This window comes from Falco rusticolus, chromosome 2 (assembly GCF_015220075.1).
Source record: "Falco rusticolus isolate bFalRus1 chromosome 2, bFalRus1.pri, whole genome shotgun sequence".
In the NCBI taxonomy this organism is placed as follows: Eukaryota; Metazoa; Chordata; class Aves; order Falconiformes; family Falconidae; genus Falco; species Falco rusticolus.
Window position 1 is genome coordinate 7,914,330 of NC_051188.1, and position 15,243 is coordinate 7,929,572.

Below are 15,243 nucleotides of genomic sequence, written 5' to 3' on the forward strand. Positions count from 1 at the left end.
ACTCCTCATTGCATGTGCCTGTGCATGAAAACTGGTTACATCTCATGTTTGGCTTTGGTGCCTAAGGGTGATCTGAAAGTAGCACAGTTGAATGTCCTGTTCTCTGAAGTTTCCTACTTACCTCTGATGGGAGACTGTGGTTAGTTTGACACTTCTAATATGGGTCAGTAACTGTTAGTACTGGATATTATCAAGCTGTTTGTAGCAGGGAGAAAATTAATAGCAAAAAAGCACTCTCTTGTCTTCTAATTAATCCCACAGGAGAGCAAAAACTCATTTAAGTTAGAAGTTTAGCCATTGGCAGCATCAGGAAAAACTGGTTTCACTTCACTGAGCTGAATTAAAACTCCACATTAATAGAGTTAAAGCATGTTGTCTTCTTAAACTCTTATATCCATCAAAGCAAAGGCTTAGAAGCTTTATAAACAACTGCACTGCTACCTTCCATCCTTGACATAAGAAACAACATGCTGAGAATACATCATAAAACCAAAGTGTCAGCGTTCCCTTTGCTGTTCTCCAGTGGACCTTCTATATTGTATTGATCCATCTTTGTTCTTTCAGTATTGTGAATAATGAAGAATAACTCCGAGCCCTAGTTTGGGGGATTGTTTGTGGGTTTTTTCTGCACAGAACATATTGATAGACAAATGTGATTTGTATACTTTTCTTCCGCATGGCAATTTCAGAATTGGGACCTCAAGAATGCTGCTCCAAAGCCAGTTTTCAGGGAGGTCTCTGTCTAGCCTGTGCCACTAGCTGCATCACTGCTTCCTTATGAGAAGATGCAGGTCAATTTATTTACGAAGCAAATAATGAGTTTTATCTGTCACTTTTGACTTGTCAAAACAAAGATACATGAAAACAAAAGGTTTCCTAAATCAGGGCTATATCAAATAATGAACAACTGTTCTTTGTTGATAGGAGGTAGGTTGGAAGAAGAAAACTAATGACTTTTCTGTGTGTAAAAGCAATGTGTATTGTTTTTATACAAGCAAAAGAGACCAAGAAAAATTTTGGATTGTAACAACCATCTTTCTTCCCCCCTCAATGCAGTAGGCAGGCTTTGGGATGAACTTTGATTTGAGTGTCGTGCAGTCTGATCCCTTTGTGGCAGTTTGTCCATATTTATGGTTGTCAGATTGCATTATAGAATTTAAAACACAATAAATATTTATCTATTGTGATTGTGTCATCCCAGGTAGGGATTTCACTGGGATATTGTGTACTGGTGAAAGCATCATTTGTGAAGGGAAGGTGGTAGTTCATGTGGTCCCTGCAGGGAAAGAGGGGTTTATGATACTGCCTCCAGCTGCAGTGTCACCCACACGGCAGGAGTGCTTTCAGAGCATCCTTGGGCTAGAACAGAATCAAATCTAAGGAGAATTCTTTTACTTGCCTTCTTGATACTATAATACTTATTGATATTCTTATTTTCATAATAAACATTTAAATCAATATGTTGACACCAGGCTGCTCTATTTTTAGTATTTAACAAAGTCATGAAATGGCAGGCCTTGCCTGAGAAACAGGTTTAAAACAAAAAACAACTTAAACATTAAAAAAAAAAGAGGTTGGATTCTTTGTTCCCTGTTTTACCCTTTATTATCCAATTATAATCTCATTCTCTGTTCCGTCACTCATATGAATTGTCTTACAAGAACACTGTATTCCCTTTGTCTCAATGAACTAAAATGAAATAGAAGTTAAAACTGGTATTTGACAGGATGTGAGTCATTTCTTCAGGAAAGACCCATTTTGTGGGGCTGTAGTACTGAGTAGTATATTGAAGTGTGATTACTTTGTATTATTAAAACTACCTAGACATTCATTCTGTATCATTTCAGAGAAACAGTAGCATTTTTATAAGCCTAAATGTTGAACTTTGAATGCTTACATCTGTGAGTGTAAGAACATGATACTTACCTTCATGTCTCAATCGGGATGTAAGTATCTATCTTTAGGTATTCATCATCGAAAATGGTGGTGGCAGTAACTCAGAAGTGTTACTTTCTTTTGTGCTACAAAAGACATGACACATGTATAAGTGTGTCTTTGACAGAAGCCACCAGCAGCTTTATCTTTTAAATAAATCAGTAAGAAATGGTATCAAACTGTTATTTGTGTCTCGAACTGGATAGTCACTTGTGTAAAGCAGTGATTAAGCTGCATTTTTGATTTTTGTGTGTCACTATTCATGACGATACCTTAGAAGACATAAGCTTGTATTGAGCATCAGATTTGGTTTTTATGATTATGCACAAAAGAGTTTTCATATCACCATTTATGAATTATTTTAATGAAAAATCCAAGGACTCATTTGAACTCTATGTCACACGTAACTAGAATTAGAAAAGCATTTCTAATGAGTGGAATATTGTCAATAGCTGAGCCCCTCACTTGCAAGGAGTGAGGTATAAGGCTCTTTTTGCAGCTTTGCCTAAGGAAGGAGTCATTCCAGTGAGGGATACCGATGACATCTAGTGCTTGAGCAGTTTGGTAATTTCAGGGGAATACTGAATTGAAATTGTGGCTGTGATTCATACTTGTTATGGGATTACATCACTTACTAGAGCATCTGATATAATAGAAAATAATATTGCCACCCTAGTCTTTTTTTTTTTCACTCCATCATTGGAATGTGTTTTGTTTTCCCAAGGATCCACACTTCCCTCTGAATCGTCTTTGTCCAGCATGTCTGGATAATCCTTTGCTTAATTTGCTACTTCGTGCCCCAGCCATAACAGTACTGTTTGAGGATAACTACAGCAGATTTGGTGGCACAGCACAATTTCTCTAGTGGCTGAGGAGAGTGTTTCGTGTGTGCTGGGCACCTTGCCCTTCTGCTGAGATGTTTGCTAGACACAGGATTTTCTGAAAGGGGTGAATATCCTCTTTTGGCAAAGTAGGGTTTTGGAAGTGTTCTAGACTGGACACCCAAAAGCAAGCACCTGGTGCTGCTAATCACTTCTGGAACTGCTGTTTGTGTTTGTTCTCGGTTCAATTTTGCATTTCAACAATGATTTTCTTAGAAAGTTCATAAACAGCATTTTTACCAACCTTTCCAAATAGGGATCATATGTTTTAAACAACAATAATTTGCATATATCAAACAATGTCCCATTTTTTACACATACATGAATAATGAAATCCAGTAATAAATTTATGAGAGTGAAGCCAATACCGGCTCTAGATCTAGGTAGGTCTATGTTCAGAAGGGTAATCTGTTCCATGTTAAAGAAAAGTATATGATGTCAAACAGGGATCTTTTATAAAGGCTTAGGAGTTTTTGCTAATCTGTAAATGCCATTATGAATAGTATGGCCACAAAATTATTAGTCCTGCTTTATCCATTATATACAATGTTTAGAAACAGTGAAATTATTACTTTCAGGTTTTGCACAAAATAGCCTGGTTTAAGTATCAATCGTCAAAGGTAGTTGAATTCACGAGTAAAATGCAGCATCGCTGTGGAGACTGAGAGTCTGTTACAGTGATCAGACTGGTCCCTTTCCTCATTTTGAATATTCCAGTGTAGGAGCAATAATTCACCGTTCTATAAATTACTTCGGTGAGTGTGGCCCATTTTTTGATTTGCAACATCCAAACTTAGTCACATCCCAAGAGCTTACTATTAAATATGGTTTCGTGATGGTGTCCAGTTAATAATTCTGTAGAAAAAAAGGAAATGATTAGGTTTTAGTACTTAGCATCTGGAAGTCCTACTTTAACGGTCTCATAATTTTGCCCATTTTAAGGCTGGTCAGGGTTATATAATTAAGTTTGCTGTAGTAAAAATAGGGCAATGCTGAAATTTTTTGGGAAAGGGAAACAAAACTTTTGGAATTGAAGCCAGTTTGGCTAGCTGTACTTGGACACAGGTATTGTGGCTCTGGCCATAACAGTATGCCACGGCCCTAGTAAGGAGGAGATCTTGAAACAGGGAGAAGTGGCTTAAATGTTTTAAGGCAAAGTGCCAAATCTGCTGTGGCTGCTCAGCTTCCCTTTCCTATGATATTTGAATTTTCCTTTGAAAAACAAAACACTACCCAGCATTTATGAAACCCAATCCCTGCATGAAACCTTCAGTTGCTGCCTTGCCATGCCTCGTTAAGAGTTTTTTTTCCCCCACAAAATATGTAGCATCTGTTGCAAGAATATGAGCTGCTTGTTTAAAGTCTCCATTGTATAAAGTCTCCGGCAGTATAGCTCAGGCATGGCTTTGCCATCCTTCTCTGAGAAACAGACCTTGACATACAGTGTGACTTAGAAGCTCGTGACATACATCATCGTCCCTCCTCTCTGTGGGTTCCTGTTCCTTGTACCAGCTGTATTCTTGCATCTCTTGATGCAACTTCAAGTAATAAAATTTCTGAGAGTCAAGCTGCACAGTGAAAAGATGAAGGAGTTGTGGCTCTGCTGTGCCACTTCTGTCTTATGTATATGGAGGGAAAATTCAGGGGAGAGGCTCTTCCCTCTGTTATTAATTTTGTGTGGGAAGCCAGTACAGGAACATAAGGATGTATGTTCCCTTCCAGCTCTGTAGAGGGAGAAGGACAGAAGACAAGCCACAATCTAAACTTTAGTTTTTTAAAAAATGCATAAACACTAAAAAATGTATAGTTTCAAAATATGCATGCTACGTTATTTGCAAGATGCAAACTTAATGTGAAATTTTAACCAATATCCATTAAATAGTCTGCAATATTTGTCCAAATCACTATTCTGTTTACACCATGGTGCTGGAGACTCATGATACTCCTGTACATCCTATGTTTTGCTATAAAGCAGATAAAAAACTCTGTAGTTCTACTTAGAAAAGGAATATACATTCCCACAGAACTTCTGAAATACTCAGACTAAGGATGAATACTAACATGAAACGAGAGCACAATGGTCACAACAGGAAATACCAACAGGTCTTCTGTTTGTCTTGTGGCATGATATCATGTGTGACAACTCTATGTGCTGCAGAAGAAATCCCATCTTTTCTGTCAGACAAACAGTATTGGCTATGCTACAGGGTAAAATGCACATAAAACAGATGTGTTGCTCACTAATGTCAAACATCTTAGCTTTTAATGAAAGTAAGGTGTGCTTCTGAACAATCAGCTCGAGTTTTATACAAAGCTTGAAAGCAAGACGATATTTGCAAAATCTGCAACATTCTACAATCAGTGAAATCAAAATGACCAAAAGATTTATTTTTAATGTGTACTTTGCATTATTAATACTGAGCCTCAGTATGTGATGTAGCCATTTAAACTAAAGAGAAGATACACCCAGTTGTTTGTTTGTTTGTTTGTTTGTTTGTTTTCTTTTAAACAATTTGTCTTGGATAAAGAATATAATTTATTATCACAGAACTGCCTTTGATGATGTGTTGCTATCCATTTATATTTACATGAATAGTAGTGGTACAATACTATTATACAATATTACAATACTGAAGTTAATGTATGCTGTGTAATTTATAGGGTTTATCTAACATAATAACTATCTTTGACATTCCGTAGTCGTGACAACATAACATATGAGAAGCCAATAGATCTGAAGATTTTCAATCAAAAACATTTTTCTTTCAGAGTCTGTTTTGCTTAGAAAAAAAATCATGTTTATTTTCTAAATGTTGTGTCTTAGATTGATAAAATGTCATGTGGAAAAACTCAAGCTACGTAAAGTCTGATAGAAATAGCGACTGTTGGTTGAAATTTGTAAAATTTGAAGTTACATTATGATGCAATTATAAGCAGTGCATGTCCTCTTTTACTGAGCATTCTGCCTGAGAAACACTGAGAATTAGATTGATAATGTTATCATTTACTGTTTTACCTTCTGCTCTGAAATTAACTTTGCATTTTATGCTTAGTATATTTGGCAGAACAATTAGCATCTGAGTAATTTTAAGTGACTGAACTGTGTGTGTATACATATATTTTAAAAAGAATAAGAAAGTTAAAGGGAATTACTCTCTTCATTGTCTGCTTCTAATGAGGAATGAAACCTATTTTAAACAAGTGAGATTGTAGGACTGAGCTCATTTTTGAAGAGATGACCATCACTGAAGTCAATATGCTTTAGACACGTGTAAAACAATCTGGTTGTTATTTCTGTTTTGGCATTAGCTAAATTGCTAGAGACAATAAGAACAAGAGAAACTTCTATTTTTTTTAACAAATGCTTTTCTTTATTCTTCCTTGGTCATACAGTCATTCCCAGCACAGCACTGCAACGCGTCCACCCACAGTGAGCTTGCAGCGGACCATTTCTGTGGAAGGGTAAGATGATTCTCTGTTGAAGCTGCCTGTAGAGCTCTCACATACCACTAAGCCAGGCACTGTACTACCCATATACAAATAGTTGTTAATGTGGTTTTTATGTAGATGTGGTTTTGCATACCACAGTGTTTAGGTCTGTGAGATAAAATAAATAGTTTCAAATTAGTGCTGATCCTCCCTAGATACTTAGACTGAAAGGTTTTGTTTTCAAGGAGACAAGAATATCTGTCACAGAGATATTTCAAATAAAATTTCTTCATCTTACTTGACAAGTGTTAATATTTACGTGTGTTAGCTGTAAAATCGTTCTCACTAATCATGGAAATACCCAGTCAAGTCTTACTTTATTTTCTTAATGTATGCATGAGTTCTTTTTGACAAAGCAGTGTCACAAACTAAGGATGGAGAAGTAATGATAGGAATAATAATGCTGTGCTGGTGTATATCTGTGTATATTAATGTGTGAATCGTGGAAGCATAGCTCTGAGTACTTAGCTGACTCCATTTTAACAAAAATAATTGGGTAAAATATGAATAATTCACAACCACAGTTAAAATTCTTGCATCTTTACGATATTAGAAAAGCTTATATTTAACACTGAAACACAGGTTGTATTGCATCGACTGGTGTAGTTTACAGAAAATGTTAGGTTTGTTTCTCCCCTCCCATAGAAATGTAGAACTGTTTGAAATATTTTGTAGGAATGGGTAATAACTTGTCATCAGCTGCTGTCACATCCTATTTCAAAGATTTTCTTTCTTGTAATAAAAGTAAGAATCAAAAGTTTCCACAGAGGAAAGATGTCATTTTGTTGTATTCTGGTTTCTGTTACAAACCTACTATGGTGCAGTCAGAAAATAAAAAGCTAGATATGTGAAATAAACCACTTCTAAGCAAAGTCTGTAATGTTTTTCTCACAAGTCTCATTTTTTTCTTTCTTATCGAGATCTAAGATCTAAGTTTTTGATGTTTTATTTAAAATGTGTAGGACAGCTGTAGTAATTATTCATTGAAAACAAGACTGAATAGTGAAATTGCTGCAGGAAAAGTGCATATGGCTTATGGGCTGTCACCTGGAAGCTAATGCTATAAATGAAGCCACCTTCTTGCTCAAAACAGGGCTAATTTCAAGTTGGACCAGGTTGCTAGGGATCTTCAAGTGAAGCTGTGATTATCACCAAGTGTGGAGATTGTACAATTTGTAGGGAACCTGCCTCAGTGCCTAAACACCCTCATTTTGGATTTCTTTATCATGAATGTGTGTCATAATAAAGTCCCCTGTCCTTTCCTCAAACCAACTCATTAATAAATTGGCATTTGAAATAGAACTGAGGTTTGAGAACAAGTTTATCAATTAAAATGGTAATTGAATTACAAAAAAAAGAAAGGAGGAAAAGAAAAAAAAAGAATTTGTTAAATTGAGATTTAAGGAAATATATTATTTTATGATGTCTCTGACTTTGTCTACTGGACTCCATAATTCAGGAAGTATCCTTGTAGGTTTAAACTCCTATTCAAATTTGGAAACCAATCTGCCTTAATTGATTTTTAGATAAATTGCAGAATCTGTGCTGGCCATGCAGACAACTTGCATATATTATGTATGAATCATAACAGCACAGGAAATCTGAAAATTGATACTACAAAAACCAGCAGGCCTCCTGCTGTTCAGGAGATAGAAGAATATCTGGTTTGTAATTATTACTAATCAACTTAAATTGAGTCATATTTCTTTCCACATGGGAAACTGGGACTGTTAGCCTATTAACACTGCTGAGCAAAAATAAGTAAGCAACTCAACCCTAAATACTTCATTATTTTAAAGCTTGATTTATTCTAACATTTTTGTGAAGTCCATGCTGCTAAGTATGTTTATAGGTAATTTGAGGTCAAAACAAAGTCATTCTTCTCTTTTAGGAACTGGGTTTCCATCAGTAAAGTCCTGTGTTTAGGTGACCCATATTGCTTGTGAGATGCACTTTATAAATAGTTGCTTTACCTGCAAGGCATCCCTAGCACACAGATTTGTGGCCTGTATGCTGGCTGTGTGACTGACTGTGTATGTGTAGTCACTAAAGTAATATAATTATTACTCCTATGAAGGAGAAACGAGATATGGGAGGGTTAAAGAAATACAGGGGGAATTGCATTCAATGGCATTTATTCCTTTCCACCCTGTGGAATATGTGATAATTGAGCTGGGTAGAATAGACACTTAAATGTCTTAATAGTTTTTTTGATCTAGGTGATGGATTCATACCTAAAAACAATTTATCTGGGGGGGGGGGGGGGATGTCTTCTGTGTACTTCACATACAGCAAAAAGAACTAGTAGCAAGAGAAAAAAAAAAAAAAGATATTCAAGCTATGTATTCTTCTGTACATGAGTTGAACGGATTTTATTATGTGTATAAAAGCATGAACTTCACAGGTGTTTGATGTCATTGTTAGTGCAATCTAATTAGTAACTTCCCTAATGGTTTATTTACATGGTTGAAAAACAAGAAAACTATAACCCTTGAACTGGGAAATATTGGTTTGCGTATCTTGAAATGGTTTTGGTGAACAATTTGCACAGTGAATATCCAAAATAGGAAAAATATTGGATGAAAAGCTAAAACCTGTTGTTTGGAAATCCTCCTGTACTATCGCATGAAGCTATAATGTTAGTGGTGTAGGATAGTTATTGTCTCTGCAGTTGACATTTAGACTAAATTGTATTTTAACCGCTACCAGTCATCTCTTCTGCTGAGCTGCTTAGAAATGGGGTTTTCAACTTACTTGATCAAGAGTGTTTTGATGGAAATTTTAAACAAATTTATCAACGTGACTGAGTATGTCAAATATATATAAATATTTATACATGAATAAACAACATTTGAACCATGACTAAGGGTAAGATTTTTTATTTTGAACAGGACAGATTTGTGGTTTGAAAGTGTCTTATATAAAGTGATTTTGGATGCTTCCTACTAACGGACTGTGTATTGATACTTTGAAACATGGCTTAGAGGCACTGCTATTTTTAGGTATTCTCTTAGCCTTTGAATACTTTCTGTCTCCTGACAGTGCAATGTAGTTGCCTATTACCATTTCCATCTCGCCTGGCTTTGTTTACCAACTGAAAAGTGGAACATTCATGGTAAACGAAGCCACCGAACACTGTAAGGAATAGTTTATAGGAAAGTGGTTTCAATATGGAACCAATAGTTTTTAAAGGCAGGATGCAAAGCAACCTTTCTAGTATGGGGTTGCCTGTGCTGATTATAGCAGGTGGAACAGAGGTGCAGTTTTCAGGATTTGTTTTGATTATTAGCATGTAAATAATGCACCTCCTGGGTGAGGGAATAGATACAAGTGCTTACAGGAGACAAAGTATAAATGAATAAGCATACTGGAATAATCATCTCCCTTGTCCTGTATTGTTGCTCAAGAAATCAATGAGATTTTACAAATCTAGGAGACGTACTCCTGTGCATTTAAAGTAAACGTCGGGTGTCTTGTTAAAAATACAGAACAGTTTTTCAAATAAGAGATTATTCCTGTATGCCAGTTCCATCTTGCTAGCTTTAAGCAGAAAACGTTGCCTGGTGTGCAGGCTTTAATTTCTCTACCAAAGACAACAATGAAAGACTGTTAAGGTCCAGAGAGGTTCCCACAAAACAAATAAAGTTGCACATGTATAAGCCAATGCACTCATGCATGCATCAGTCAGGTTGAAGCCTGGCTCCCAGTAGGTTGCCTTGTATTAAATGTATGTCAAAGTTTGTGACAAGTTAGACATGATCTTTGCAGAATATAAATGCATTAAAAATTTAGTCGGTATTAAAGTTAGGATAAAGTATTGCTTCTACAGTGAATGCCAACATTCAATCAACAAGAAATGCCAACAAAAACCTAGTCAAATAAAGAGATAAAATACTTGTTTCAAGCAGAATGGGTGACTGTATTCTATTATATTTTGCTATGCATTATGAAAATTGTACATCCCATTAAAGGCTGAATGCTTAGTTGTTAGTACATCTGCATTTAGTAAAATGAAATAGTAAGTCACGAATCAATTACAGGCAACGAAAATGAATGCTCTTGCACGTGACTAAAACACTGTCTCAGTTTAAGAAGGCAAAGTTACCCCTCCGGACTGTTACGCTCATTGTGACAGCAATAGATAAGAGGCAGGTTTCCTTATTTTGGGGTTGGTTTTTTTCAATCATAATTGAAATCAGGATAATAACAATTAAAGTAAAATATGGGGGAACAGACCTCGCTGGGCTAGGTGTGGCACTGATGGGTAACACTGATGTGTTCAGCCTCTCCTGCGCTCTGAGACTCTCCTAGGGATGGCAGAAAGGAAGGTCTGCCAGCCTCCCCCCACTGCCGGGGCACCGTGTTTTGGAAACCTCCGGAAGGCTGGGGAGGAAGGCAGGGGGTAGAGGTGTTTCACATGCTGGTGGAAAGATTTTGCTGGGCCTAAGAGGGGAATAACAGGGGAAATGTAAAAGCCAAATGCACCAAAAGTGATACTGCAATAAAACAACAGATGAGAGCACTACAGATAGAATTTTCTCTAAATTGTTGTGAAACAGAGTTGTAGCAGGTAGTGAAGAAAATTTAAATAAGTTGAGTAAATTTGGTTTTGCCTGGACTTTGGTGTCTTTTAAAAAGGTGTGTGTGTGCATTCCAGGCCCTCAGCCACTTAAGACTTCAAATTCTCTTTTGTGTGATTAATCAGATTTTAAAACATCATACACACTGTCACATTCTCTGTCCATCCTAGCTTTCTGTGTTTGATGCTGTGAAGAATGCTCTATCTATTTGAACTACCCTTTTTAGATCCTTCCAGTATGAACACCCTTTTGTTGTCTGAAATAAACATGCAGTTAGTTATTGGAGGTTTTTGAAGTATGAGAGGAAAACTGAAAGTATTATACTGAAAAAGAAATAGCTTGATTAACCCGCTGACTCTAAGCAGGCGTAGGTCAGTAGTCACACGGTGAAATATCAGAAGCCAAACACCATACTGCTCGGGCAAAGGGTGCTTTGATCCCTTAGATTTGGGGGGGGGTGGGGGGTGTTCTCCAATGTACCACTAATGCATGACTTTAACCAACTGGTGCAATTTTTTCTCTGCTTCAATTTTCCCTTGTTATTTGCTACTTCAAGTAGCTTGAATGGGTTTTATTGCATTATATGTGGGGCCTTGGTTGGAGACTGGTGCTACCCTAATGCAAGCCGTAAGAGAAATGTCTAGTCTTCTGGGCTTTCTATGATGTGCGTTACTGTAACACCAAATCAGCATGTGCATGAATGGATGTATGATTTCAGTAGCCTTTGTGAGGCCAACAGCATTTCTGGAAAAAAAACCAAACCAAACAACCACCAACACAACAAAAACCTACAGCCAAAGCAAGATCAAAGCCATATTTCTAAGTCCCTGCAGATTTGGGATACCTCATTGATTGTATATAACTGAAGAAGTCTCTAGTGTCTGATACTTGAAAGCACCCAGTGTGCTTAATACTCCGGTAGATGTTCCAAAAAACACAAAATTATGTCAGCACCCCAGTTTTATAGATGGTGCAAAAGAAACACAAAGGCAGAGCTGTGTCAGTGTGAGATGAATACTAAACTGATCTGTATTCTTTAAAGTAGCCAGCAGCACAAAATAAGCAAATTAAAAATGGATTTTCTTTCAGTTAGTTATTATAAGAATTACTTGTTTTCAGAAAGCTCTTCCCCTTCATTTATGAGTCCAGTTTTTAATCTCTTAAATTAAATCTATAATTACTATGGATTCAAAATCTGGAAGAATGATAGGGATAGTCACTTTTTTGTCTTGTCATTTTCTTATTGTAAAAGAGTAAACTGATCAAACCAAATATTCAGTACAAATGTAGTAGATAGAAAACGTTTAACTATTTTTGAGATAATGAAGAAATAGAACAAGCATGAACAAAAAAAAATGTTAAGGAGGAAAAATGTCTCGCTTTTTTGATTTATTTTTGGTAATCACATTTTTATGACAGGAGAATTTTTCTTAAGTGTTCAAGTTTTATCCACTCTGATTTGTTACCACTTATTGGTTTCAAATATTAATTTAATAATACTTTGCTCTTACATCAGGCCTGCAATTTATGTGCTTTACAGAATATGATCTGATGCATTCCCTGAAGCAAGTAACCAAGTCCATCCAAATTGATTCTCCCATTGATTTCTGCGCCTGTAAATTTGTGTGGATTGCAGCACTTTATTTGCTCCTTTACTCCTGGCTCAGTTGTAGTGAATCTTCCTTTTTTCCTTCCTTCTTTATTTTTTTAATTCCTTCCCTGCTCTCCTTTACAGATGTACTGTCTCCCTTTATCCTATTCTCTCTTTTCTTTGCTCTTTGCTCTTTTTTTTGTTTGTTTGGGGTTTTTTTTCGGGTTTTGTTTGGTTTTTTGTTTGGTTGGTTTTTTAGCGTTTTTTTTCCCCTTCTGCTGCCTTCTGTCAGTCCAGGAACGTTTTCATCTCACACTCCTTTCTAATTTCTGCTTGATTTCCCCTGCTGCTCTTCTCTGTTTGTATTTGGTACAAAGCTGCAGGAGGGCATAAAGCATGCACACACAAAATTAAAGTGCTAGTATGCTTTGTTAGCACCTAGAAACTTACTTTCAGCCGTATTTATCACAGAAGAAATTGTAAATGGGATAAGTAGCTACGGCTGGAGGCAGAAACATGCATTTCAGAAACACTGGATGTTAGACTGTTCTTTTTTCCTCGGTAGCTACAGAGTGCCACCTATTGTCTCCAGACAAAAGAGGGAGCTTTTAAAGTAAGTTACCGTGAAATTACCTTTGCATCACTTGCTGTTTTCTGCAGAGAACTACACATTTTTACCGAGTGCATTTGCTGCAGAGAAGTATCATTCACATTTGAGTTACTACTTTTTTCCCCACTACTTTCTCTCCCCTAACCATGTCACCTTTAAGTCTTTGATTCCATTACCTCCTTTACAGGATTTATCTGCATTCTATCTGGAATTCTTTCGGGGGTATTGGAATTCATAAAGAATTTTAATAGAGGCAATGGAAGTTTTCCTAGTGTTGCTTCCCAGATATTAAAGAAAAGTTAAGGAGCACCTGTTCTTAGATGTCCTTAACGATCATATTAAAAGAGTTGACTATAATCTTTTATACCAGGAGAATAAATATGTAACATCCTCATCTTCAGCTTTATCAAAATTGGCCTTTTCTTTGGGTGTGTGTAAAGCATTGACAGGTAACTCATTTCTGCATTACTCTTAAAAGATCACCTGATCAGTGGCTGGTATTGTAGTTTGTTTGCTTAAGAAACATTTTTCCTACTTTAACTTCATCACATGCTACAACGCTTTATTATCATCATAAAGATTTTTTTTCATTTTCATACTGCATACACTATGCAAGTGTGAACAAGTATATATTTCAAAAAACTTCCTACGTTATGGTGAATTGGCATATACCTTCTACCTCCTGTGGTTTTTGCAGTGGAGTCATGGCTAAAGGTTATTCCTATAGTGATGACAACACTTGTGTGCTCTTGAATTCGCCTTTCAGATTCTGCAGGATACGCAGATATGAAAGAAATATAAAGACATGTTATGGTTGGTCACTGTCTATACAGCCAGATTTGAGTCATGACCAAAATGACCTGCTTAAGCTAAAGAGCAGGAACCAAACCCCCTTGTGTTCCAACCACAGCTTCTGACATTCCCCCGATATTGTTTGAGCTTCCTCTGAACATAATCATCCAAGAGCAGAATGTGAATTTTGCTGTCAAAAGGCCAAAATTACAAAACAGCACTGACAGCATTTTACGCATAAATCTGCTGACTTGATCAGAGACAGGGATTAATAACTGGGCCAACTTTTTGTTGAGCTGCACAGCTTACTATTCAGTAGATATCCTGTGTATTGACCTAGTTTTCCCCATAGCACTGGCTTTCAACTATTCGATCCAAGCTGCCTGTCATATGTGGAAATGCTTGGTTTCATTTTGAACAGAAGCTGTTCTGATTTCTCACCAGCAGAGCATGCAAATATATTTGTTTGACTTTACTGCCTCTTTTTCCTCGATATTCAGGTAAATAATAATGGCAGTAGCTCCGCTCTTGCAAAGTATTTTTGACGGGTAGGACTCAAAGCCGACAAGTGTCACCATATCGTTTTGTGGATGAGGAAACTGAAGCTGGAAGAACAAATGACTTGCCAAGATCACTCAGCAGCATATGAGCTGAGCTGGGAAAGGAATCCATGCCTCCAGCTTGCTGTCCTAGTTCTGCTCCAACCCCCAGGCCACCCTTCCTAATTAAAAACCTGTTTAGACTTCTTAGATCTGGATTACATTTTGTCTAATCTGCACATATTTAAGAAGGTGCTAAAAGTGTTGCTACAAGGCAAATCCACAGGGATGATCCAAAAGAAAAGAAACCTTCTTTTATTTTTTCGTTGGTTAAAAATATGCTAAGGATATACAAACTCAACACAGTATGTCTTTTTCTCAGAGCTGTATTTTTAAAGGTTATTTTCTGACTATACAATGTTAAGAAAAAGTTGTAAGACAGAGGACCATATGGAGTAGGACTAATACTTTTGCTAAAGGTTACAATCACTTTTAAAAATAGTATAGAAATTTACTTTAGTTTTTTCTTTCAAAAATATTAAGCTTTGGTTTCAGAAAGTTGAGGTGTTATTTACAGTTCATGATCAAGCTGGGGACACAGTTTGAACATTAGTACTGGGCAAAGATAACAAACACCTACTGATTTTGGAATTATTCTGTAATGATTAAGTCTCCACGTATATAACTGTAAGACAACTTGCATCAAAGAAGACATTCCTCAATTAATCACTTCTCTCTCTGCTTTTTCTTCTTTTCTTTAAAAACAAAATGGCAATTAAAAAGCCATTCATATGATGTAGAACTGGTATATAGTACACAGGAATAT

At 36.5% G+C, this 15,243-nt stretch overlaps 1 protein-coding gene across 20 annotated transcripts in view; it reads left to right on the forward strand.

Annotated features, from left to right (window-relative positions):
- Positions 1–15,243, forward strand: part of DLG2 (discs large MAGUK scaffold protein 2) — a 1,049,324-nt gene that overhangs the window by 790,033 nt on the left and 244,048 nt on the right. For all 20 annotated transcript variants that reach the window (XM_037377334.1, XM_037377356.1, XM_037377333.1 and 17 more), the window contains one exon: positions 6,210–6,278. In XM_037377334.1, the coding sequence (XP_037233231.1) occupies positions 6,210–6,278 (69 nt within the window). The remainder of the gene's footprint in view (positions 1–6,209; positions 6,279–15,243) is intronic.